Source organism: Oncorhynchus gorbuscha, linkage group LG11, assembly GCF_021184085.1.
Source record: "Oncorhynchus gorbuscha isolate QuinsamMale2020 ecotype Even-year linkage group LG11, OgorEven_v1.0, whole genome shotgun sequence".
Taxonomy (NCBI): Eukaryota; Metazoa; Chordata; class Actinopteri; order Salmoniformes; family Salmonidae; genus Oncorhynchus; species Oncorhynchus gorbuscha.
This window is the reverse complement of record NC_060183.1, coordinates 24,747,985-24,775,351: the sequence shown is the minus strand read 5'-3', so window position 1 is coordinate 24,775,351 and position 27,367 is coordinate 24,747,985. Positions and strand designations below refer to the sequence as shown.

Below are 27,367 nucleotides of genomic sequence, written 5' to 3'. Positions count from 1 at the left end.
TAACAGGTTTAAATATCAATTTCATTTGTGGACCCAAATAAAGTATTTAAAATGTGTGTGTCCACATTTGCATAAATAATTCCTCTGTTCATTTCCTTCCAGAACTGCCGATTTTTCTCCTCTCTGAATCTCCTGTATTTTCTATGCCACTATGAACTCTTCCTGTCGTCTCTCTTTCATCTTGACTTTTTCTTCCCCCTCTTCTCACGACGTTTCTACACTACTTTCTTCTCCTCACTCATCCTATGCTTAGCCTTTCTCGTTCTGTCACTGTAAGACCCCAGACACACCGATTAGCGTTTGATGGCTGAGAGTACTTAGCACCTCTGAACGAATGATCGGCAGGCAAACAGTAGATCTACTCGGTGCGATGTGTACGAGCCATAGACCTTTCCATTTAACCCTCGTGTGTCCTTAATTGTTACAAAAAAAGAATGGAGCTGCCACTAAACTCTGATTTGAAATCAGTTTCACATGTTCCCCCTTAGGTTAGGATTCGGAGAGCGTGCGTTGATCCGACATCTGTGCACAAGAGCACCTTTACCCAAAGGTGAGCACACACTGTATGAAAAACAACAAAGCATTCCGACTCACTCCAGCAAACCAGTGTCATCCATGTAAAAAATCATCTATTTCTTCTATTTCTGTGGCGCCATCAACCTGAACATGTGGGTCACAGAAGATTCTGTATCCAGCCTAAAGAGACAGGGAAAGAGATAGAAACCTCTGTTTACCTGTCACTATGGGAGCATTGTGTCTTGTTCCCTTTTGAAACCAATGGGGGAACAGTTTGACTTGTTCTCCCATTGGACCAGTTTTCCATCTGTGTTAGCCAGGTGGAAAGAGAAAGACACTTCACCACGATACCTCGACTACTTTGGTTCTGTCCTTTGACGTATCCACACCTTTTGTTTTTGTATTGTGTATTTTAGGGACAAGGAGTCCCTCCTGAACATTGTGTGTGCGGTGTTTTTTGTTGTTTTTCTGCCATTTTGATCCCACACCCAGTCGCAGCTTCATACCATTGAGGAGAACACAGTAGGGGAGCGAGTGAAAGGCAGCCTAAGAGCTCTGAGTGTCTGTCTGCCGGAGCGGGAGGGGGTATCACAAACACAAACACAGTGGAGGGAATTTGAATTACGGATGGATTCCACCCCTCTTTCCGATACTACTTTTGTCTCCTGTTTCTTACTGTGTCTTTTTATTTCTCCTCCAGCCTGCTCCTTTGTTTTTCTTTCCTTCTCGCTTCCTCCGGCAACTCTGTTTCTTTGTCTCTTTCGTTGTTTCTTTCACTCATGTATTGTTCACCTATTTGTTCCGTCTGACTCTTCCTCTTACTAACAGTCCAAAGACTTTTGGAGGTGGGATTTTCATTTGGCACGGACTCAAAGAGGGTTTTTCAGTTGAATCGCACGACACGCACGCACTCATACACACAAACCCGCGCACATTTTTCTACCAACTTCCTGCTGGCCATTTCTCTTTGGCAACTTCAGGAACACAGTTCCACAATTACATGCACGCAGTGAAATTACAAGCACAGTCATTTGCATTTCATCCTCATTTTTCATCTCCCTGTTGTGCACACTCTCCCCACACCACCCCTGATGCCTAATGCTCCTAAATGAATCATCTTCAGAGAAAAATTTAAATGTTTGGCATGGAGGATTTGGAAGTAAATGCCTTGTCTTCTGTAGGAGTCTCTCTCTCTCTTGCTCTCCCTTTCCCTCTAAGCCAGTCAGACATAAATCAGAGAGCATGTGGTCTGTAGCCAAGATGAATAAATCATGAACCTCTGGCGCAATGTCAGAGGGAAGAACTTTGAACTCCCCCAAAGACCCAACCGCAACTGGGGGGGGCACTGGCTAAAAGTGTTAAAGAAAACAAATTATTATATTTATACCCAATTAAAAAGGACCTTGAGCTACTTTAGCACATTGTGAGGTTAGGGGTTGGATTTGTGTTTATTTATTTAACCACATTGTGAGGTTAGGGGTTGGATTTGTATTTATTTATTTATTTAACCACATTGTGAGGTTAGGGGTTGGATTTGTATTTATTTATTTATTTAACCACATTGTGAAGTTAGGGGTTGGATTTGTATTTATTTATTTAACCACATTGTGAAGTTAGGGGTTGGATTTGTATTTATTTATTTAACCACATTGTGAAGTTAGGGGTAGGATTTGTATTTATTTATTTAACCACATTGTGAAGTTAGGGGTTGGATTTGTATTTATTTATTTAACCACATTGTGAGGTTAGGGGTTGGATTTGTATTTATTTATTTAACCACATTGTGAAGTTAGGGGTTGGATTTGTATTTATTTATTTAACCACATTGTGAGGTTAGGGGTTGGATTTGTATTTATTTATTTATTTAACCACATTGTGAAGTTAGGGGTTGGATTTGTATTTATTTATTTAACCACATTGTGAAGTTAGGGGTTGGATTTGTATTTATTTATTTAACCACATTGTGAAGTTAGGGGTTGGATTTGTATTTATTTATTTAACCACATTGTGAAGTTAGGGGTTGGATTTGTATTTATTTATTTAACCACATTGTGAGGTTAGGGGTTGGATTTGTATTTATTTATTTAACCACATTGTGAGGTTAGGGGTTGGATTTGTATTTATTTATTTAACCTTTATTTAACTAGGCAAGTCGGTTAAGAACAAATTACAATTTACAATGACAGCCTAGGAACAGTGGGTTACCTGCCTTGTTTAGCGACAGAACGACAGATTATTACCTTGTCAGCTCAAGGATTAGATCTAGCAACCTTCCGGACAGTGGCCCAACACTCTAACCACTAGACTACCTGCCGGATAATTGTCTCACCTCTACCACCAGCAGCAAAAACCTACAATTCTAATACTCTCTTTTAGTCTGTAAAGGACTGTTTAGAAGAGCCGGGGTTTTAAATATTAATCATAATGTAGTTGTCGATATTCCGGGCAGCCTGAAGTTTCCCTTTCCCAGCAGTCGTTTTCCAGACTAATCAGCACTGATTAAAGACGAATCAATGTCTTCCGGGCCCTTTAATTGAGCTGCGTAGATAAACTTCGCAACACGAGTTGCGTTAATGGCGTGTTGTTCATTAGGTTTTGTTGTATGAAACGCACCTGCTTCCCAAAAGGCTGCGGTTGACGTCAGAGGCTTTAACTCACTATCTTTCCATTACACATCATCACTCTAAGTCTTCATCACGGACCTGCTGATTTCTGTGACACAGACACTTTGTCCTCTGATTTAAGGAAGTGCTGTTCTTGTTTGTTTGTTTCATTTTTACTGACGTCCGCGAATGACCTCCCGTGATATATTAGAGTGAGCTCATTAATGCGGGCGAGGGTGCGCACTCCTCCATAAACTTATTAGGGCGTCCATTTTGAGAGCAGCGGGCTCCGGAAAGATGAGTGTTCCTCAAGTGGTGAGAGCACAGTCAGATCTCTGTGTGTGTGTGTGTGTGTGTGTGTGTGTGTGTGTGTGTGTGTGTGTGTGTGTGTGTGTGTGTGTGTGTGTGTGTGTGTGTGTGTGTGTGTGTGTGTGTGTGTGTGTGTGTGTGTGTGTGTGTGTGTGTGGGTACTGTGTGTGTGTGGGTACTGTTTGTATGTGTGTGTGTGGGAGGGAGGAGGTGGAAGTTCACAGTTTAACGAGACGACGTACCCATCGTTAGGCAGGGGCACGAGACCTGCCAGCTATGCAGTACACACCCTTGGAGACAAGCTGTGAGCCGTCTCTGACACACACATCTGCACACAAAACGCACGCACGCACAGACACGCACACCACCGCTGTGGTATAGTAGGTGGGCACCCTGATGAGGTGACCGTAGCGTGGCTTGCACAATCTTCTGTTACTCCTCTGACTCATCAGTTAGTCACCAACAAGCATAATCCTAACCACACACACATAATGATCCATAATCAACACGACAATAATGGAGTCATTCTATTTTAAACAAAGCCCAAGAGGCACAATCAACAACAGGGCTGATATAAACTGACATCTATTAGCGCTGCTGTGACACTGGCTTTCTATATTATTATGATAAGCGTTGGTGTTCTTAGGGACGGTTGGTAAGGCTCAGTGATCTATAAGGTGTAGTTCAGTAGAGGGACAGTAGAGGTCAGTATTGTTTTGTGGTTTTGAACGGGGAGCTGGTTGGTTCAGAAGACCGCTATGAGCGTAAAGAGGGTTGGATGGACGGCAGTTCTATGTACTGTTATCTGTCTCTATTCGACAAATGACTTGGAGTTGATATTCATGCAGAAGATGTCACAACGTTTCCATGGGAACTTATATTCCCTATCAATTTATTTCCTACTAGGGTTGACCTATCTATCATTGTGCAGCCTGTTCAAACACTCCATGTGAAATAGCTCAATAAATTATGTTGCCAACCTACTCTAGTTTGGACACCTACTGGTCCTGTTGCTCAATGATTCATGCTCAAACTGAGTTAATTAAAGAGCTCAGCCCTTACTTCATGGCCCTCTTCATGTCTCTGTGAAGCACTAACCTGATACCGAGCCATTCATGGAGGCTACATTGTTGAATCAACCCACAGTTATGACTGCGCTACACAGGCACTGTCATAACAGTTGAAGCTTTATGACCACACTACCCATGCTCTACGCCGCACTCCGGGTAGATGTTGCCTTTTGACACAGAGCTAAACTCAGCAAAAATAAATAAACTTCCCTTTTCAGGAGTCTTCAAAGATAATTAGTAACAATCCAAATAACTTCACAGATCTTCATTGTAAAGGGTTTAAAACACTGTTTCCCATGCTTGTTCAATGAACCGTATACAATTCATGAACATGCACCTGTGGAACGGTCGTTAAGACACTAACAACTTATAGGCGGCAGGCAATTAAGGTCACAGTTATGAAAACCTAGGACACTAAAGAGGCCTTTCTACTGACTCTGAAAAACACCAAAATAAAGATGCCCAGGGTCCCTGCTCATCTGTGTGAATGTGCCTTAGGTATGCTGCAAGTAGGCATGAGGACTGCAGATGTGGCCAGGGCAATAAATTGTCATCTCCGTACTGTGAGACGCCTAAGACAGCGCTACAGGGAGACAGGACGGATAGCGAATCGTCCTTGCAGTGGCAGACCACGTGTAACAACACCTGCACAGGATTGGTACATCTGAACATCACACCAAGCACAGGATGGCAACCACAGGATGGCAACAACAACTGCCCGAGTTACACCAGGAACACACAATCACTCCATCGGTGCTCAGACTGTCCGCAATAACCTGAGAGAGGCTGGACTGAGGGCTTGTAGGCCTGGTGTAAGACAGGTCCTCACCAGACATCACCGGCAACAACGTCGCCTATGGGCACAAACCCACAGTTGCTGGACCAGACAGGACCGGTTTTGTCTCACCAAGGCTGATGGTCGGATTCGCATTTATCGTCAAAGGAATGAGCATTACACCGAGACCTGTACTCTGGAGTGAGATCGATTTGGAGGTGGAGGATCCGTCATGGTCTGGGGCAGTGTGTCACAGCATCATCGGACTGAGCTTGTTGTCATTGCAGGCAATCTCAACGCTGTGAAGTTACAGTGAAGACATCCTCCTCCCTCATGTGGTACCCTTCCTGCAGGTTCATCCAGACATGACCCTCCAGCATGACAAAGCCACCAGCCATACTGCTCGTTCAGTATGTGATTTCCTGCAAGACAGGAATGTTAGTGTTCTGCCATGGCCAGCGAAAAGCCCGGATCTCAATCCCATTGAGCACACCTGGGACTTGTTGGATCGGAGGGTGAGGGATGGGGCCATTCCCCCCCAGAAATGTCCGGGAACTTGCTGGTGCCTTGGTGGAAGAGTGGGGTAACATCTCACAGCAAGAACTGGCAAATATGGTGCAGTCAGTGAGGAGGAGATGCACTGCAGTAGTTAATGCAGCTGGTGGCCACACCAGGTACTGACTGTTACTTTGATTTTGCCCCCCCCCCCCCCCTTTGTTCAAGGACACATTATTGCATTTCTGTTAGTCACATGTCCGTGGAACTTGTTCAGTTTATGTCTCAGTTGTTGATTCTTGTTATGTTCATACAAATATTTACACATGTTAAGTTTGCTGAAAAGAAACGCAGTTGGCAGTGAGGACGTTTCTTTTTTTGTTGTTGCTGAGTTTAGGATCAGTACATCCATCTGACATCCTAACTATTAGAGCGAGAAAAACAGAGTTTCAGGTCAGTGTCTCTCGGAGAAACTGCTCCGTGCACTGCTGCATCTTCTCCCTCTCTGATCCTATCTCGCCGTGCAAGAGAATGAGCAGGAGTCATCTCATCTTAACCCTCAACTTCTGTTTTGCAGTCACATTTTATTTGCAGCAAACATCCCCCCCCCCCGAGTCAATTTAGAAATGCCATTCAGAAGCTCAATTTCTGGCAGTGAAGCTGAGTTCACAGAGATATAATCGCGGTCCCGAGACGTTACATCTATTCAGTCGTTTCGTAAAAGAGACCACGGAAGGAAAATTGAGGTCATCTCTAGTTGAGAGGCGTAATGGTGACAGCCCATTATTGGAGTTTGACTCGCACTGGCCTATATGTCAGCTTTAAGGGAACCGGGTGGTCTGAGGGAAGGGTGATGACACACACGCGCACGTACGCACTGGTGGATGCGCGCGCACACACACGCACGCACAAAAACACACACGCTGACAAATAACCTCAGTTAAGACCTGAAGACTTGTGTTAATTCCAACAGCTAATACCTAGGCTTTAGTTTAGCGGGCTATGACAGATTTGTGGTGCGCATGGCACCCTGTGACATATAGAGCTATCAATATATAGAAGGGGGAAAAAGTATATATATATATATATATATAAAAAAAACATTGAACACTTGTCATACTGCTCATGTCTATGCATTTCAATAAATATATTTTTTGCAGTGAAAAAAAATGAGGTTGGAGACCCTTCTGTACTCAGCAAAGGTCATCTTGAGGGCAGGCTTGGCAGTGCTATATATATATATATATATATATATATATATATATATATATATATATATATATATATATATATGATTTCACTTTTTTTGCTCCAATAGCATGTATTCTAAACAGGCCCAACTCCAACTGCAGTGTGTTTGGCTGCAGGCCAGGAGGCTGAGGGTTAATCTGGCTCGGCGTTCTCATCCCCCTTGTAGCCTGCAGGGCTGCAGAGCAACACCTGCTCCAGACACACACAGCCGAATAGATAGGGAGGGTAGCTAGGACCACAGCGGTGGGTTTGTTTTCACGGTGAGCAACCGTTTACTTGGTCGTGCAACACATGGCAGGGAATAACGTCACATACTGTGTTGCAGAATGCAGACTAGAATATCCGTGTTCTTAAAAAGAATGAGTCGTGCAGAAATGAATGCAACGTTACAGCGTCTAAAACACACTATCCATCTACACATTCGCGTAAGCTCGAGTTTTCATTCCTTCACCCTTTCATCTTTACATTTATGAGTTAGTGTGGCAACTGGACGATTGTATTTGCTACTCATACAACGCATACCTTTCTGGATGGTCTCAGGTAGAATTGGGCTTTCCATCCAACTCCTGATATGACCTGCCCTGCATAATATTCCCACTGTGTAACTGTGATGTGAATATGCATGGGATTTGTCCTCCTCCTGGTGTTCATCTCATGCTGGGTTCATGACTCGTCACGGATGCTACTGTAGGAGAATGAGTGGCGTGTGGACGTGGCATTGAGCATGTCAATTACACACTTTTCCGGTTTTCCAGAGGCTTTCTCCTGGGAAGCTGGGGGTGTCTCTCTCTCTCTCTTTCTGTCTCTCTCTCTCTCTCTCTCTCTCTCTCTCTCTCTCTCTCTCTCTCTCTCTCTCTCTCTCTCTCTCTCTCTCTCTCTCTCTCTCTCTCTCTCTCTCTCTCTCTCTCTCTCTCTCTCTCTCTCTCTCTCTCTCTCTCTCTCTCTCTCTCTCTCTCTCTCTCTCTCTCTCTGTCTCTCTGTCTCTCTCTCTCTCTTTCTGTGTCTCTCTCTGTATCTCTCTCTCTTTCTGTGTCTCTCTCTGTCTCTCTCTTTCTGTGTCTCTCTCTGTCTCTCTCTCTCTGTGTGTATGTGGTGTATAGTGTATAGTGCAACCTCATCGTTAACGGAAACATGTCTGCAGGGGGAATGAGGGAGAGATGACAACAATCACTGACATTTCACTATTGATACAATAGACCCGGGAGATGTGTTCGGTATCATGCACACACATCATAAATTGAGGAGTGCTGATGGAAACACACACACACACACACACACACACACACACACACACACACACACACACAACACACAAACACGTCAACAGTACAGATGAAGGATCTCCTTTTGATCACCCCGTCGCAGGAAATTGTAACCTTGTCGTGTGTTTGAGGCTCCTGAAGTTTGCCATTTCCATTTTTGAAAAGTCACAATTGATTTGTCTATGAAATATAATCCACGTAACAATTCACATTTCCTGTTGCTGTAGAATGATGTTCCTGCTGTAGCAAACTAGCTCAAATTAAGATCCTACATACGTATGGTACATTCGTCGATTCTCTTAGGACATGCCCTTTATTACAATAAGGCTTAGCCTTCCCATGCAGACACACAATGCCGTCTCTATGTTGTTATCAGCATCGAGTAGTTGTTAGTTGTGAAAGGGGAAGGGAGAAAAGAGGCGCATGTTAAAAACCTGAGAGGATACTTCCCCATTTCTCTCATCTAATTACACACCTAAGCTTTATTCACTAGGGAACACATATTTATGAATGGAACTACACAGAGTGCACAGCTAGAAAGGGAATCAGTTCTTCTGACAGTTGATCATATGGGAACCCTGGTTGTAGTAGGTAGGTTGGGGGAGGGGGGGGTCAGGCTGCAGAGGGTGTGTGGATTTGTGGTTTTGCAGAGGTTGTTTAGACACTGTGAATGATCTATGTGAGGGAGTTCAATGGTGACCGTGTGGAGATTGAATGAAGATTGTGTGTGTGGGTTGTGAAGGCATCGTGAAATCGATTTTAAGATTGGCTGTCAAGGTTGGTTGAACGTTGAAATCAGGTTGTGTGGCAGTTGTTTGCAGAATAACAGGACATACAGTTGCACAGCAGACATGTGGAGTTTGTTTTGGGGAGTCATGTAAAAACGTCAACGAAAGCATAAGGTTGGTCAAAGGTTGTACAATGGTTGTCAGCGAGCTGATCATGTCAAAGGTGTTTCTGAAGCAATAAGGCCTTGGGTATACAGTATCTATCAGCTCTGTCAGGATCCAGCGCCAGGGGCAACTCAGGATACTCCACAGAGTACGAAAGGCTTTACAGATCAGCTCCACATCGCTATCGGCAGACTTTTACATGTAAAAGACTTCCTTTCTACAGACAGCTAGCTTATCAATCCTCCGGGGCATCATTCTCTGCTTTTGCTGACTCCACAGCGTTCAGAAGAGAGTGATTACATCAATGTGTGTGTGTGTGTGTGTGTGTGTGTGTGTGTGTGTGTGTGTGTGTGTGTGTGTGTGTGTGTGTGTGTGTGTGTGTGTGTGTGTGTGTGTGTGTGTGTGTGTGTGTGTGTGTGTGTGTGTGTGTGTGTGTGTGTGTGTGTGTGTGTGTGTGTGTGTGTGTGCATGTGGCATGTGAAAGTCAACCAACAAACTCGACAGCAGGCACTCTAACTTTTTGGAAAGGGTTCACTCTTCTAATGGCTAAAAATACAGCAGGATTAGCTATTCAAATGCACAGACACGTTTGTCTGGAAACCTCTTAGTCCCCAACAAGATCAGTCCCAAGAAAATCATCAGAGAGACAAGGCAAACCGTGAGACACAGAGCATCTGTTTACAAAAACATCTGCCAAAGACATGAGGTCCTGCAAAGGGACTCCTAAAATATGTTTCCCCTGGTCGCAGATTTTCTTCCCTGAATACTAACAGTGTCTAGGGATAACTCCATCCTTCTCCTATATGAAAGGCAGCAATAGAACCAGGAACTGTATTCAAAGCTGATACTAGATTAGCCCCCCAGGTTTTGTTTGGACTTGTACACATCGCCACGGGAAGTAGGGGTACTGAGGATGATGCAGCACCCCCTGAAAAAAATCTGAACTAAAATGTTTCACAAAAAGTAGTGCACTGGGCCTTATGTAGTGTAGTGCTTACAAAACATATATAACCCCCCCCCCCTACACAAAAACAACAGGATCCACATGCTCCCTTCACTTCAGTCAACACATGAATCCAGATCGTAAAAAAACGTTCAAACAAGCAGCAAGAACCACAAAGGCTCTTTATTCAAAATGAGTCCTGCATTTGCACTCGCGTTGGACTTTGTAGCTGGAGTGGTGTTTAACCACAAAATAAGATGTCATACTATCCATATAGCCTACTGGTGCTATGAAATCACCAACAGCGTGGAAGTGCGCAGATCAAATGCTTTCCCAATCCTGATTTTACGCCTGCAAAGCACATGGCAACAACACTTCCAGGAAACTGCAATAATGAGCTCATGAAGGGGGGAAATGACCCAAAAAGAGGCAGGAATTCCTCTTGACAACACACAATAACACACACGCATGATGAAAGGAAATGGTCAGCTCTCTTACCCTATGAGGTCCTCCATTCTGGCTCCTCCGACTCCCCAATTTGCACTCTCTTTACAGTGAAACCATCACCTACAGAGAAAACATTTTTGCAATTTAGCAGATGCTCTTATCCAGAGCAACTTTCAAGAGCAATTTTAAGTGCCTTGCTCAAGAGAGCATAGTCGGCTTGGCGATTCAAACCAGCAACCTTTCGGTTAGTGGCCCAACGCTCTTAGCCGCTAGCGTACCTTCCGCCTCTTGCAGTAGCCTGCAGTTGGCTAAGATATTTAACCAGCTACTGTACCACACACCTGGGATCGATTGAGTGAGCTTGGTGGAAGGGAGGGGACAAGGAACTCATTACGTATGCAGTGTTCCGAAGGGTGCGGTGAGGGATGGGTGACAGGGGGGTGTTGTGGGAGGGTAGGCGCATCTCTTTCACTCTCACCTTGTCACATGTCATCTACAGAGGAGGCTCCATGAAGACTTCTGTGGCTCAGCTAACTCACATATATATTTATATTTTTCTCTCTCTCTTGCTCTCTGAGTCTCTTTGTCTGTCTCTCTCTCTTGCTCTCTGAGTCTCTTTGTCTGTCTCTCTCTCTCGTCCACACTCTGTGTCTTTCCTTCTCTCTCTCTCTCTCTCCAGGGCCTCCTAAATCCTCTCAGATCATGGTGTCTTGGATTTCAAAGCTGTCCAGAGGCCTTGTGATTTAGTGGAGTAGTGGCCTCTCTGTTCCCTCACTGTCCTGTATGATCTCTATGTTATTTTCCTCCAATGTTCTGCCCTGGGCCTCCTCTCACATAGAAACTATTGGATATCAATAATGGAGATGGAGATGAACCCAACAAGGGGTGGGATTGTCAAGTGCTCTTAGTGGTATGTGATGATCACATAAACGCTCTTTCCTCTCCAGTGCTGAGTCCTACATAGACCTAGTGCTTATTGTGCTTGGATGGTAGATATGGTAGATTGTTTATTGGACATTGATATTAGAAGGATCCGACCAGTAGTTAGTTCAGAGTGGGTATGAGGAAATGCTAAATATACACACACGCTCGCACATACACAAGTCACACACAAACACATCTATGACACATCCAAAGACACTGCCCATACACTTACGTAAAATTAGCAAAAAAATAAACGTCCTGTTTTCAGGACCATGTCTAGTAAAAATCTAAATAACTTCACAGATCTTCAATATAAAGGGTTTAAACACTGTTTCCCATGCTTGTTCAATGAACCATGAACAATTAATGAACATGCACCTGTGGAACGGTCGTTAAGACACTAACAGCTTGCAGACGGTAGGCAATTGAGATCACAGTTATGAAAACTTAGGACACTAAAGAGGCCTTTCTACTGACTCTGAAAAACACGAAAAGAAAGATGCTCAGGGTCCCTGCTCATCTGTGTGAACGTACCATAGGCATCCTGCAAAGAGGCATGAGGACTGCAGATGTGGCCAGGGCAATAAATTGCAATGTCCGTACTGTGAGACTCCTAAGACAGCGCTACAGGGAGACAGGATGGACAGCTGATCGTCCTCGCAGTGGCAGACCACATGTAACAACAGCTACACAGGATCGGTACATTCGAACATAACACCAGCGGGACAGGTACAGGATGGCAACAGCAACTGTCCGAGTTACACACAATCCCTCCATCAGTGCTCAGACTGTCCTCAATAGGCTGAGAGAGGATGGACTGAGGGCTTGTAGGCCTGGTGTAAGGCAGGTCCTCACCAGACATCACAGGCAACAACGTCGCCTATGGGCACAAACCCACCGTTGCTGGACCAGACAGGACTGGCAAAAAGTGCTCTTCACTGACGAGTCGCGGTTTTGTCTCACCAGGGGTGATTGTCAGATTTGTTTTTATTGTCGAAGGAATGAGAGTTACACAGAGGCCTGTACTCTGGAGCGGGATCGATTTGGAGGTGGAGGGTGTGTCATGGTCTGGGGCGGTGTCTCATAGCATCATCGGACTGAGCTTGTTGTCATTGCAGGCAATCTCAATGCTGTGCGTTACAGGGAACACATCCTCCTCCTTCATGTGGTACCCTTCCTGCAGGCTCATCCTGACATGACCCTCCAGCATGACAATGCCACCAGCCATACTGCTCGTTCTGTGCGTGATTTCCTGCAAGACAGGAATGTCAGTGTTCTGCCATGGCCAGTGAAAAGCCCGGATCTCAATCCCATTGAGCACGTCTGGGACCTGTTGGATCGGAGGGTGCGGGATGGGGCCATTCCCCCCAGAAATGTCTGGGAACTTGCTGGTGCCTTGGTGGAAGAGTGGGGTAACATCTCACAGCGAGAACTTGCAAAACTGGTGCAGTCCATGAGGAGGAGGTGCACTGCAGTACTTAATGCAGCTGGTGGCCACACCAGATACTGACTGTTACTTTGGATTTTGACCCCCCCCTTGTTCAGAGACACATTATTCAATTTCTGTTAGTCACATGTCTGTGGAACTTGTTCAGTTTATGTCTCAGTTGTTGAATCTTGTTGTCTTCAGACAAATATATACACATATTAAGTTTGCTGAAAATAAATAAACACAGTTGACAGTGAAAGAATGTTTCTTTTTTTGCTGAGTTAACATAAAACACACTTCTTGTTTGATTAATTTAAAAAAAGCAACAAACCTAGAATTAATCTCTATTGAAATATTTTTTATTTCCGACGCCACAGAGCTTTCCCAGTTCTGAAAACATACCATGAATATGATTAATAATATTATGCATGTATTTATTCAGCATAATTATTCTGTAAATCGTTCACGGCCACAGCACCTGCTGAAAATTGGGTTTCGGTATTGACACTCATACGCCCCTAGCACAGTTATAATAAAAAGGGCAGTGTCCCAAAGGGCATGCTATTCCCTACAAAGTGCACTGGTGAAAAGTAGTGCACGGTATAGGGAATAGGGTTCCATTATGGACGAGCCCACAGTAAACACATATTTCCTATACATATCAGACTCCATTTGAACCCTTTTTTTAAAACCCTGTGAATGCACTTTTTGGAATCAACCAAGTCATTTGATTCCATTAAAGCACATAGAAGCTATAACCAAGGGGATCCGTTTGGGGGCGATTCAATCGAGTTCAGTGGACCCAAATGGTCGAAAAGGTTTTCCAATGCAAAATTAACATTAACACATTGGACAGGTTCCTGTACCCCTGCCTTTGTTTTAACTCGTTTTTCCTTGTTTCATGCCTACTAAGTGCAACCATATTCTTCTGACACGGCGTCTTAGCTATACCCTACCATCTCTCCATAACCCAAGTCATCTACATTCACGCCTTAGCTTCCACCTAGTCATGCATGCTAATAAATGCTGTAACTTGGGGCAGTGAGTGTCTACAGCCTGCCTATGCCATCAAACATGCATAAGTAACAGATGTATCTTTGATGTTTTCCTTTTGCCAGGCCTCTGTCTGTGACTCTGTGTTTATGTGCGTATCTGTGCCTCACGGGCGATCGTATAGCTGGAGAGAGGCGTCATTGCGTGCTCTGACATAGAGGCAGGGGAGCAAACAGCATGTACACAACAGCCTTGGATTTTCAAGTGATTTATAGTCTTCCCGGGGAGCAAGTTGGCGTTTAGCACTGTAAGTACTTCTTAAAATGTCCATCGGCAATGAGACAGGTCGTGTTGCATTGAGGAAAGCACTGGAAAACTCATAAAAGAATAAAACTTATCAGACTCAGCTGAGCAGAGCAGGGGATTCATATCCTGTTTATGACTTTGTTACAGCCATCAAATTGGATACAGGTCGGATCCGTTCCAATTATGACATCGTTTTATGAAGGACAAAGGAAAGCCCCTTGTGAACTGGCATCCTCTCACGTGAGTCCATAACCCTGTAATCTCAGCGAACCTCCCACCAGACACACACACACTCACAAACACACACACACCTCTGGATTTCCTTTTTCCTCCAAGCAGCTAGCCCAAACTCTTTCCTGGCCCTATTGTAGAGGCTGTCACTTCCACATGTGTGCTGGCTATTAACAACAAGAGACTGTCTGCCTAAAAGCATCCCTTTCCTGACTAGCGGGGTCACAAGCTGTCTCAGTCCCACAGAAACACAGGACACACCTCACTCAACGATTTCCTTAATCCCATTCCCTACTAACCCCTTAACCTTAACTGCTATTAACCACTATTAACTACTTCTTTACATAAAAAATAACAACTCATTGAATAAAGCTATTTGCAAGTGGTATAATTATGGCCATGTGTTGTTGAATAAATAGGCTACAACAAGAGTCAAACATCAGCAAGTGCAGCTGGACAGAGAAAAAAAGATTCATTTTGAGAACCTTGCTAACACCCAATAGAACGTTTGTATTTAAAAGATTTGGCGTCATGAACCATGACATTCCAGACTTCATAGCCAATGAAAGTAGACTTAGTTTGTAGTGAGAGTGGATTTGTAAACTGCCTAGAATGGCAGTAGTTGAATAGAAGTTCAACGCAGTAAGCGGCTAACAAACGCGCCATGCGCTGTTTCCGTAGCATTGTCATGACAACAGTGTGTACGCAGAGCTACTGGCATTTGAAAACAATACACACGCTAAAACCCCGAATAAATTACTTATGTAATTAGTTGCTTGGTCTAAAACATTGGAGCATAGGCTACATTTGAAATGTATAAACAGTTCATCATAACCCATAGTTTTGGATTGTCAAACAAAGGCAGAACAAGTGCACTGTCTTTCAAAGCGACAAGCGTAAAAAGAATGTGTTCCAATCCCATTTCATCACACATTCACATACCTTCTTCACAAAGAAGTCTTCCAATCCAATTGGCTAACTCCAGTCCAGACCGTTTTAGAATGTTCGTTTATTTAGGCTACTTTACAGTCAAATAAAGTCAAATAAATATCCACTGCAGAATAGCTGTCATATTACTCCAAAAAAAGTACACTTACCATGGCACTAAGAGACATGTGAAAATCAAGTCTAACTTTCTCCGCCCAGTTTCTCTCATTCATTATTCTTCAGCCCGCGTTTCATCCCCTGAAAGGATTGCTCGCTCCGCCTCACTTCACTAGAACTCCGCCGGAACAACGTTTCCCGAAACACATGGGCCCTTTGATACATTATCGAAAACCCTTATTTTAAGAAAACATGTTTACTTTTAAGTTTGTTTTAATTGCCCACTTGATAACGGAGCCATTTCTAGTATTGAGGAAGAGAGATCTGAAATCTGATTATAAATCAAATGGTTTTAGGACCCGTTCAAAACGTACTACAGTACAATTAATGTAGAATGAATACTATAGCCCCTGTTCAATCCTGTTCCCTCATGACACACTTTAAAGTCATAACTCTGACGAACATAATCCTTGAACCCTCCGCGGTTCAAACACATGGAGTGACACCAGCATTAGAGATTATCCGTGCTCACAAATTCTTTCACATGCTATGCAAAATGGTTTGTGCATTTGACCTTTAGGCCTTACATTGACGTAAAATAAAAGTAGTTTACACAAGGCATGTCTTTGGTTAAATATGTCATTAGCCCTTTCACAGATTTGAGCAAATGTTGATGGCGTAGAAAACCCCATCACTAATTATAGGTATAAACTGTTTATTGATGTTAGATGCCTCTAACAACTTGTAACAACAAATACATACTACTAATAATTATTATTTTCTTTAGGCCTATTTCTTTATGCAGGCAGTCAGACATTAAAATGAAATATTATCCTACGGTTGCTGAAACAAAATCCTCTGTTGGCATCAGTCCACTCTACACGAAGGGAGATTACTTTTTTTTTTAAAGGCCATGAAAAAAAACGTGTATATGAGTTCAAAGACTGTCGTTATAAAGGAGACTTCAAAGGTCTATAATTTACATCTAGTGAATGATAACATTATTACTTTATGATATTAGGCTATTCATCCATGCCTAGCCTACAGCCAGGGACTTTGACATTACCATTTTAAAGAGATATCTTCAACTCGGATTAGCTGAGATGAATTTGAGACCCTGATATGCGTGTTACTCGCTCAAGGCATGTCATGGGTGTTGACCCTATATCTATTAATAAGTGTGTGTGTGTGTGTGTGTGTGGGGGGGGGGGGGGGTGTATCTTGCTGTTACATGTTTATCAATCCAAATGCCAGAACTGAAGTTAGTTCTGGGGAAAAATGTGTTATTCTATTCTATTCTAAATGTGTCAACTGAGTTGGGAAAAGCCTTGTATTTCTTAAATAAAATATCTGTTAGTTTTGTTAGTTTGGTTGAATGGTGCACTTAAGTAAGTGCCACTAGATGACAGCATATGTCTGCAAAAATAATAGAAATAGGTGGGACAGTTATTATGGCTTTGTTTGTGGGACCCTGTGATTTTCAAATAACATGCAATGGAATGGAAAATGAACAATGCACTGAATAAGATATTCCAAGAGATTCGATATTTGACTGGTATTTATAAAACATGTGTTTTATGTGTTTCTGTCAGTGTTGGGGAAGCTACGCTGAAAATCTAGTTTACCAAGCTACCAATTCATTCACACTGGAACAAGTTAAACTACACTAAAGCTACCCTTAAGAAAAACATAGTTTACTTAACTAAAGTTACTTTGGAAAAGTAGTTCACTAAATCCAAACTACTTCATGATAAATTATCATATCTAAATCTGAAATGTCATACTCTATGTATTGCAAGAACAGATCAACTCTGGTGTATGTTAACAGAATGTGTCATTTGGCCTTTTAAACAAAATAACTGTTTCAAGTGAGGATTAAGCAGGTCTGATGCCGAAAAAGAAAGGACATTCTTGCCTACAACAATATTTTACTTTTGCTAAATAAGTAGTGTGTAGGATACTTCCAGTAGTTCTAGTGTAGGCTAGTTCCAGTAGTTAGCTACACCGCTACATGTTTTAAAAAGTAATTAACTACTGAAAACACTACTTAGATTTCAATTTAGTTCAACTTCCACTAAGCTACTGCAAAATGGAGTTTATTTGATTTATTTAACCAGGCAAGTCAGTTACGAACAAATTCTTATTTACAATAACGGCTTACCCGGCCAAAACCTCCCTGGACGACGCTGGGCCAATTGTGCCCGCCCTATGAGACTCCATGTCATGGCCAGTTGTGATAGCCCAGGATCAATCCAATTTGTAAGTCGCTCTGGATAAGAGCGTCTGCTAAATGACTTAAATGTAAATGTAAATGTAAACCAGGGTCTGTAGTGACAACTCTAGCACTGAGATGCCATGCCTTAGAGTGCTGCGCCACTCAGGAGCCCCAATTACTAGTTGTAGTTCAATCCTCCCCAACACTGGTTTCTGTGGGCTTTTGTTTGTTTGTGGTGTTTTGTGTGCCTATTGATAGAAGGGTGTGTAAACTGATGAAGCCTAATACTTTAGATGTAGTCTACCTGTAACCAATATATAATTATTATTATGTTCAATTCTAAAACAAGAATACCTAAAGTCATTATGCATAACGTGCTCAATACAATAATACACTATGTATTAAACAACGTCAGAAAATAATACAGTGGTATTTTAATAAAATGCCAAATTCAAAATGATGACGACATTTGTGTAAAAAAAGGGGGGAACGGATATCCGACTTATTAGAGTTGCGGTGTACCAAGGGAAACGTAGTTATTTTGGTCATATTCCCGAATGAACTCTACGCATACTGAACGTAGAAACACAATTAAAGTGATTTACGTCTACGAAGAAAACGTACGTTTATTTTGCTTTGGCTCCTTGGAGATTCCCCTTCCTGGTGTTTTTGAGGTAACGTACATGATGACTGTATTCAATACCTAACTCGATGGAGTGGAACGAGAAATTAGATATTAGCTAGTAAAACAAATAGCTTAAGGATGCACCGGAGTGAGGCGGTAACGGTGAACAATGTATTCAGCAGCTAACGCAGATCAAACTGCAATTTCGGATAGAACTTAACATTTGGCTGCTAAGAGAGAAAAGTTAGTACGTTCGACAATCAAGAAAGGAGCAGCTTGTCCTCAACCTTACATCACCAGCTACGTGTTTTGGGGTAAGAATCCTTTCGACCTAGATTGTGTAATCAGAAATGGACTCAAACCTTTGACGATATCGATTATGCCAATCTATATTAGTGGTTGTCTTTGTTTACAATTGTCCCCCGGCTTTCTTGTCTCCCGCTGTCCCGCGTCATCCTATGGGTTGACTATGCAATGATTTCGTGCTGTTACATTGTAGCTAATTTAGCTGTCACGCTGTGCTGCTTTTATAAACTTTGTTGCAAGTTATTTTATTTCCCCGTGGTAGGAACGTGATGGTATTTGGACTAGCCATTACTCTCCAGCTAAACCTAAGCAACATAGGATATGCTTTGACTCTCTGCCTGCCCTTGTGTGGCTAGTCTAGCCCATTCATAGAAGCGAACTACCCTTAGCGCCTATTGATGAAGGTGTTTTCTTCCCGTAAAGTACTTAAGTAAAAATACTTGAATGTACCACTTAAGTCGTTGTTGTTGTTGGTATCTGTACTATAAATTCATATTTGTGTCTACTTTTACTTCACTAATTTACATTCCTAGGGGGAAATAATGTACTTTTTACTCCATACATTTCCCTGACACCCAAAAGTACTTGTTATATTTTGCATGCTTAGCAGGGCATGAAAATGGTCCAATTCACGCATTTGTCCAGAGAACATCCCAGATCAACCCTTCTGCCTCTGATCTGACGAACTTACTAAACACAAATGCTTCATTTGTAAATGACCTCTGAGTGTTCGAGTGAAAAAAATGGTGCTGTCTGGTTTGCTTAATATATGGAATTTTAAATTATTTGTACTTTAACTTTTGATGCTTAAGTATATTTTAGCAGTTACATTTCATTTTGATTCTAATGTAGGCTATATTTAAAACGAAATACTTTTAGACTTTTACACAAGTAGTATTTTACTGGGTGACTTTCAATTTCACTCGAGTCATTTTCTATGAAGGTATCTTTACTTTTACTCCAGTGTGACAATTGGGTACTTTTTCAACCACTTTACACAGTGTATGGATCTGTAAAATTTGCTACAGTAAGTGTATCTTTTTTTTTATTCGAAAGATTCTTTGAACGTTTCGCAAGCGATGATTATTGACGTTTCTTAACGTTAAAACGAAGCGTAGGCATTGCAGTTTACATGGTGCCAGCTATGGCTAGGCTAGCTTACCCCAGAGTAGAGTAGAATCAAACTGATTCCTAAATGCTAAATAGAACCAACATGGCCTAAGGAAGAAACGTTGCCAAATAAATGTATGTAATGCTTTTTCCAATCTATAAGTGTCTTACTCTTTCAAACTGGTGTTCGAAGACTGCACCATAGTCATATTTTGTCTACTGAAAACCGCTTTCTGTTTGAAACCGCTTTCTGTTTAAGAGGGAGCTTGGTACGTGGAAGAGCAGTCCTTGCTTCAGGGAAGATGCACACCACTCTTAAGTTTTATGACAACACTTGTGTTTGTTTACTGTCAGGACAGCATTCCATACTGGCAACCTAAATGCAGGTCATTTCCATCAAAAAGGATCCATGAGCACAAACATGTGAAGTTCATAGGAGCATATCAATTGGGTATCAAATGAAAACCAAGAGTCTATATTTATGAGAAATATAGTCATAGATAAAAAATGTTTAACCATTTTCCCCATCTTAAAATTAGCCCAAAAAATGAAAGGCTTAGATTAGGGATGCACAATATATCGGTGACCTTATCGGAATCGGCCGACATTAGCTAAAAATGGCAACATCGGCCCAATGTCTCGTTTAACGCCGATGTGCAAAAACAACGTCAAAGCTGATGTGCATACCTATATAACATGACGTAATGACGCCAAATAAAATGTAGCGCTACACGTGCAACTCAGCATTCCTAACCTAGTCCACAATGTCTGCTGTGTGGATCGAGCAGTCAACAAGTCGAGCAGTCATTTGAAAGAGTAAGAACATTTCAGCGAGACTACTCAAAGGTGAAATCCATTAATGCCAAGATAATGGAAATCATTGCCCTTGACAATCAACCGTTCTCTGTCGTGGGTGATGTTGGCTTTTGACCAACTGGTCGAGCACCGGTACACCAAGTACACTATTTTTCAGATGTTTCCCTACCGGAGTTACACAGTAATAGCGTCACTGCTATTAGCTTCAGGACTGACATTTGGACCAGCGATATCAGCCCCATGAGCATGCGGAATCTGACAGCACAGTGGGTCGTTGAGGATTTCGTACTGAGGAAAGTCGTATTGCATGCTCATGAATATGCTGGTTGTCATACCGCTGCTGCCATTTCAATGACATTTGAGAACATGTTTGAAACTTGGAAACATGAACACACTCCTAGCTCCATTCAAAACAACTGACTCGAGAAATAAGCTCACCAACTGCGCCTGCAGCAGACGTGATACCCTCTGTCATGGCATTGAAACGCCTGCTCAACAAAATTGCCGACACATGAACAAGCGATTCGGTGGCATTCTCTCTTTACTGTGTCGCCACCATGCTCGATGCTATATACAAGAACCGCTACTTCGATGCAGACAAACAGGGTTTACGTGAAATGTTACAGACACAGCTGGACAAGATGGAAACGGACACAGTGACAGTGCACACCGAGGAAGAGAGGCCACGGACAGACAGAGCTGAAACTTCACTGCTTGACATGTATGATGAAATCCTGTTTGCGAATGAAACGGCTGAACAAATTAACAACAAAACAGCACAGCAAGTAAGTGAAAGAAATAGGTTTTGATTATGTTTTACTGGTAATGGGGACATACGTAAATGCCAACAAAATAACATTTTGGTCAGTGTGTGTACGCTTTATTTAACTAAGCAAGTCAGTTAAGAACAAATTCTTATTTACAATGACGACCTACCCCGGGCCAAATCTGGACGACGCTGGGCCAATTGTGTACCGCCCTATGGGACTCCCAGTCACGGCCGGATGTGATACAGCCTGGATTCGAACCAGGGACTGTAGTGACGCCTCTTGCACTGAGATGCAGTGCCTTAGACCACTACGTCCATGTGTGTGTGTGTGTGTTAGCTATTTAACTGTACTAGAATGCTTAAAAGGCCACAAAAGAAAATGTAATATCGGTTATCGGTATCAGGTTTTTTTTTGCCAAGGGAAATATCGAATACCGGTATCGGCCAAAAATGTCATTTCGGTGCATCACTAGCTTAGATTTCCGGATAAGCAGAGGGGAAAAGGGCATTAGAAAACATCTACCAGAAATTGTCTTAAAGGGCATCAGAAATACATCAAAACACAATGTTAACGTGAAGACCCCTGCCAACTAATATCAACACTTAGATTTAGTTTCGGAGAAATTGTTTACCTTCTGTAAGTTTAAGAAATATTTCCTTGTAATTCAATTACCAAAAATCATAAGGAGGGAGGATAATGAAAGTTCACAGAATTAACAAGTAATGGTAGACCTAACAATTAGTTATAGTGATTTTACTGATATCAATTTTGTTTGAGTTCTTAAGTGATTAAAATGGGTAATTCTGTTACCGAAGTCTATTCCCCTTTGTCGGTGATCGGTCAACAGTAGGGATTCTTCAGTGCATTGTTTGTTGTCATTCCACGAGAGACGACTCATTTCCATGAACCTTTTGTTCACTTAAGAAATACTGATTAGTATTTCATTAGTTAGATGTAAAATTCCGCAACTAAGATCTCCTCTGCAAAAACGTCAAAATGAATGACATGTTTATAGAATGATCTTAGATTAATTCTGACTACTTTGAGAAAGTGTATATTTGCTACGGCATCTCAAGATGGACAAACAGTACTATTGCTGCTTTTTTTCTCATTTTTACATTTACATTTACATTTAAGTCATTTAGCAGACGCTCTTATCCAGAGCGACTTACAAATTGGTGCATTCACCTTATGACATCCAGTGGGACAGTCACTTAACAATAGTGCATCTAAAACTTAGGGGGGTGGGGTGAGAGGGATTACTTAACCTATCCTAGGTATTCCTTAAAGAGGTGGGGTTTCAGGTGTCTCCGGAAGGTGGTGATTGACTCCGCTGTCCTGGCGTCGTGAGGGAGTTTGTTCCACCATTGGGGGGCCAGGGCAGCGAACAGTTTTGACTGGGCTGAGCGGGAGCTGTACTTCCTCAGTGGTAGGGAGGCGAGCAGGCCAGAGGTGGATGAACGCAGTGCCCTTGTTTGGGTGTAGGGCCTGATCAGAGCCTGGAGGTACTGAGGTGCCGTTCCCCTCACAGCTCCGTAGGCAAGCACCATGGTCTTGTAGCGGATGCGAGCTTCAACTGGAAGCCAGTGGAGAGAACGGAGGAGCGGGGTGACGTGAGAGAACTTGGGAAGGTTGAACACCAGACGGGCTGCGGCGTTCTGGATGAGTTGAAGGGGTTTAATGGCACAGGCAGGGAGCCCAGCCAACAGCGAGTTGCAGTAATCCAGACGGGAGATGACAAGTGCCTGGATTAGGACCTGCGCCGCTTCCTGTGTGAGGCAGGGTCGTACTCTGCGGATGTTGTAGAGCATGAACCTACAGGAACGGGCCACCGCCTTGATGTTAGTTGAGAACGACAGGGTGTTGTCCAGGATCACGCCAAGGTTCTTGGCGCTCTGGGAGGAGGACACAATGGAGTTGTCAACCGTGATGGCGAGATCATGGAACGGGCAGTCCTTCCCCGGGAGGAAGAGCAGCTCCGTCTTGCCGAGGTTCAGCTTGAGGTGGTGATCCGTCATCCACACTGATATGTCTGCCAGACATGCAGAGATGCGATTCGCCACCTGGTCATCAGAAGGGGGAAAGGAGAAGATTAATTGTGTGTCGTCTGCATAGCAATGATAAGAGAGACCATGTGAGGTTATGACAGAGCCAAGTGACTTGGTGTATAGCGAGAATAGGAGAGGGCCAAGAACAGAGCCCTGGGGGACACCAGTGGTGAGAGCGCGTGGTGAGGAGACAGATTCTCGCCACGCCACCTGGTAGGAGCGACCTGTCAGGTAGGACGCAATCCAAGCGTGGGCCGCGCCGGAGATGCCCAACTCAGAGAGGGTGGAGAGGAGGATCTGATGGTTCACAGTATCGAAGGCAGCCGATAGATCTAGAAGGATGAGAGCAGAGGAGAGAGAGTTAGCTTTAGCAGTGCGGAGCGCCTCCGTGATACAGAGGAGAGCAGTCTCAGTTGAATGACTAGTCTTGAAACCTGACTGATTTGGATCAAGAAGGTCATTCAGAGAGAGATAGCGGGAGAGCTGGCCAAGGACGGCACGTTCAAGAGTTTTGGAGAGAAAAGAAAGAAGGGATACTGGTCTGTAATTGTTGACATCGGAGGGATCGAGTGTAGGTTTTTTCAGAAGGGGTGCAACTCTCGCTCTCTTGAAGACGGAAGGGACGTAGCCAACGGTCAGGGATGAGTTGATGAGCGAGGTGAGCGAGGTGAGGTAAGGGAGAAGGTCTCCGGAAATGGTCTGGAGAAGAGAGGAGGGGATATTTTTCAAGCGAAGGTCTTTTAAGGAAGTATTCGAGCACCCTCGTTCAGTTGACCTAGCTGATTTTGGCTGGGCGCTAGCAGAACCAACGCATGCGGAAGGCTTTACACCTACCCATGAGCCCCCTCTGTCCATTTACTGTAACCAGAATCCTCACCCACTGAGCACTGACCGACATCGGACGTCCAGAAAAGTACATTACAGTATTTTGTACTGAACTATACTCTACTTTACTTTACTGTACTGAACTTGACTGTACTCTACTGCACTGTGCTGAACTCTATTCTGCTGTGTTCTATTGTACTGCACTGTGCTGCGCTGTGATGTCCAAACTTGTGAAATATGAGGAGAAGGATGTCCATATCCATAAATTGCAACTCTGCGTAGTACAGATCAGGAACCCATGATGTTATTCCGTTACTGGGTATATATCCACAGATTATTTTTTTTCAAACTCAAGGTTCGGTGTCATAGCTGACACCCCATTCTTTCTGATCTTTGAATCTTAATTCAGAGCTGATATTTAGAGTTTTTTTTTGTAAAACGTTGTCAGATAAAAACACAAAATGTATACAGTTACATATCTAGATATTACTTTTGATGAGATATTGTATTATTTTGACATTATCGCAATATTATTTTTGGCTGCACTTTAATTTCCATGACTGATCAACTTGTTTTCTCATGGGCTCTCTCTTGTCCCCCTGCAGGAGACATATGGTGAGCAATATGTATGGAACATCGAATCTCAATAAATTCACTGTATCGAATTGCCATACATATAGAATCGCAATACGTATCGTATCGGAACCAAGTTATCGTGATAATATCGTATCGTGAGGTCCCTGGCAATTCCCAGCCCAAATAAAAACCTGAGGGAGATTTTAACTGTAATTCCATTGCCATGGTTTGCATCTTCAGTTTTTCCACGCAATTAGTTTTTGTACATTTTTCATTGGAACTTGTTAGAAGTAGTCCTTGTGCATAGAGTTGTGTGGTTTGTTAAACTTTGTTTGACATCCATTTGAAAGTCAAATGGGGGAAGTGTGTTATAGACTATAGCTTTTGATCAACACCAATGTCAATAGTGTTATATTATTACATTTCATACAGTGGAGATTTACTATGTAAATGATCCAGTAGTTCTGACTCGTCGGACCAGTTTGGGTTCTTCTTTCAACATGTGTGACAAAACAGGAAGAGGCCTTCTACAGAGAGGCATGACCTTTCCTTGCCAGGTACACACGCACACAGTTCTAGTTATCAGACAAGTATGGGCCAGCCAATTCACCACTCCCTGTTCTATTAAACAAAATGGCCTATGTGTTGCAATGGTGAATGGACTGTGTGTGCTGCTTCCTATTGCTTGCTATGTAGCTAATGATTTACCCACTGTTTTGCTGTGGAAACCAGACTGGAGTGCAATTGTTGTGTCTTAGAGGTAGTCTAAAATATACACTGTAGGCCTATCACTTTTCAGTGTTTTCTACCAAGGAATATTGTGAAGAGAGGAAGGGAGAAATGAGGTCAAAGTGGTATGGAGGGAAGAATAAAGGACGAGAGGAGTGGAAAGAGGAAGAAAGGGAGATTCGGGAAGTTGAAGGCTTATCTCAGCAATGTGAAGGGACAGTTGAGCAGTGATTGGTGGTGCTGTTCCACACTGGCTTATTAACCCTTTATTGACACATGAAAGCCGTTTTCCCTTTTTAAATACTTTTTGATCTTTAATACCTCTCCTTTCATTTTCACAGTTTATGATAAGTAGCCTAGCCTCCTGTAATTATCATATAATAATACAAATAGGCTACAGTATGTAGTGTTATCGTACTCATGTCCGGTCTCGAGATCACATATTGTGTGTGTCGTTGTCGGACACATTTTTACTTTTCTTGACACGGTCTCGGACAGTGAGGACTGTAATTTCTTCCCTGGACCAACAGAGTAAAAAAAAGAACGTAAAAAAAAATATATATATATATATTGTCACATACACATTTTCAGCATCCATTCAGTCAGTGCATAAAACTTCTTCGCCTGGCCAGATGTCCATGCTCCTTTCATGACACATTTTTTAAAATCGCCTATTGAAACTTGGGCTTCCTACTTTACTCGTAACATTACTGTCCTTTACTTTCATTGAAAAATATCCTCAAACTTTGTCGGGCTTGTCAGAAGTTTCTTGGAAGGGAAGAATCAGGGAAATTGTTTGAAAGTTGCACAGTCCCTATTAGTAAGCGAAGACCGGGGAAGTTATATCATATTTTGTCTTTTTAACTATACTGAACAAAAATATAAATGCAACAATTTCAGCGATTTTATTGAGTTACAGTTCATATAAGAAAATCAGTCAATTGAAAACAATTAGGCCCTATTCTATGAATTTCACATGACTGGGCAAGGGTGCAGCCATGGGTTGGCCTGGGAGGGCATGGGCCCACCCACCCACTGGTGAGCCAGGCCCAGTCAATCAGAAAAAGCCTTTTTGTTGGGAAAAACTTGATTACAGACAGAAATACTCCTCAGCTTCATTATCTGTCCAGGTGGCTGGTCTCAGACGATCCCTCAAGGGAAGAAGCCAGATGTGGAGGTCCTGGGCTGGCGTGGTTACACGTGGTCTGTGGTTGTGAGGCCGGTTGAACGTACTGCTTTAAAACTACATTGGAGGCAGCTGATGGTAGAGAAATTAACATTCAATTCTCTGGCAACAGTTCTGGTGGACATTCCTGCAGTCAACATGCCAATTGCATGCTCCCTCAACTTGAGACATCTGTGGCATTGTGTTCTGTGTCAAAACTGCACATTTTTAGAGTGGCCTTTTATTGTCCCCTGCACAAGGTGCACGTGTGTAATGAGCACGCTGTTTATTCAGCTTCTTGATGTGTCACACCTGTCAAGTGGATGGATTAACCCATTTTTGCACAACATTTTGTGCATGTGGAACATTTCTGGGATCTTTTATTTCATCTCATGAAACATGACACCAACACTTCACATGTTGCGTTTTATATTTTTGTTCAATATGTTATAGACCTGTTTGGGTTAATGGTAATTTGTAGAGTGGTTCTCTATTTGCCCTCAGCATGCATTTTGTTCAGCAGTCTGAATGTCTGAAGAATCCATATGTTCTTCTGAAATATGGATACACAACATATCTCTGGTCTTGGTTTGGACTCCATTTACTCCGGTCTTGGTCTTGAATCGGGCTCGCTTTAGGTGGTCTCGAACACAACACTGACAGTATCAGTCCTGCTACTGACTAACACTTG

General features: G+C 42.8%; 2 protein-coding genes across 3 annotated transcripts in view; one reads left to right on the top strand and one right to left on the bottom strand.

The window, feature by feature from the left end:
• The window catches only part of LOC124048371 (ankyrin repeat and fibronectin type-III domain-containing protein 1), a 287,118-nt gene extending 271,442 nt beyond the window's left edge, over nt 1-15,676 (bottom strand). The window contains exons 1-2 of one of the 2 annotated variants that reach the window (XM_046369086.1): nt 15,545-15,676; nt 10,616-10,684 (exon numbers count right to left, since the gene is read on the bottom strand). In XM_046369086.1, the coding sequence (XP_046225042.1) occupies nt 10,616-10,632 (17 nt within the window). In that variant the 5' untranslated portion in view covers nt 10,633-10,684; nt 15,545-15,676. The other variant, XM_046369087.1, reaches the window with a different exon arrangement.
• Nucleotides 15,677-18,381: 2,705 nt separating this feature from the next.
• capn15 (calpain 15) overlaps nt 18,382-27,367 on the top strand; it is a 71,045-nt gene continuing 62,059 nt past the window's right edge. Inside the window, exon 1 of the mRNA XM_046369081.1 lies at nt 18,382-18,645. The gene's annotated coding sequence lies outside the window, so the exon portion shown is untranslated. The remainder of the gene's footprint in view (nt 18,646-27,367) is intronic.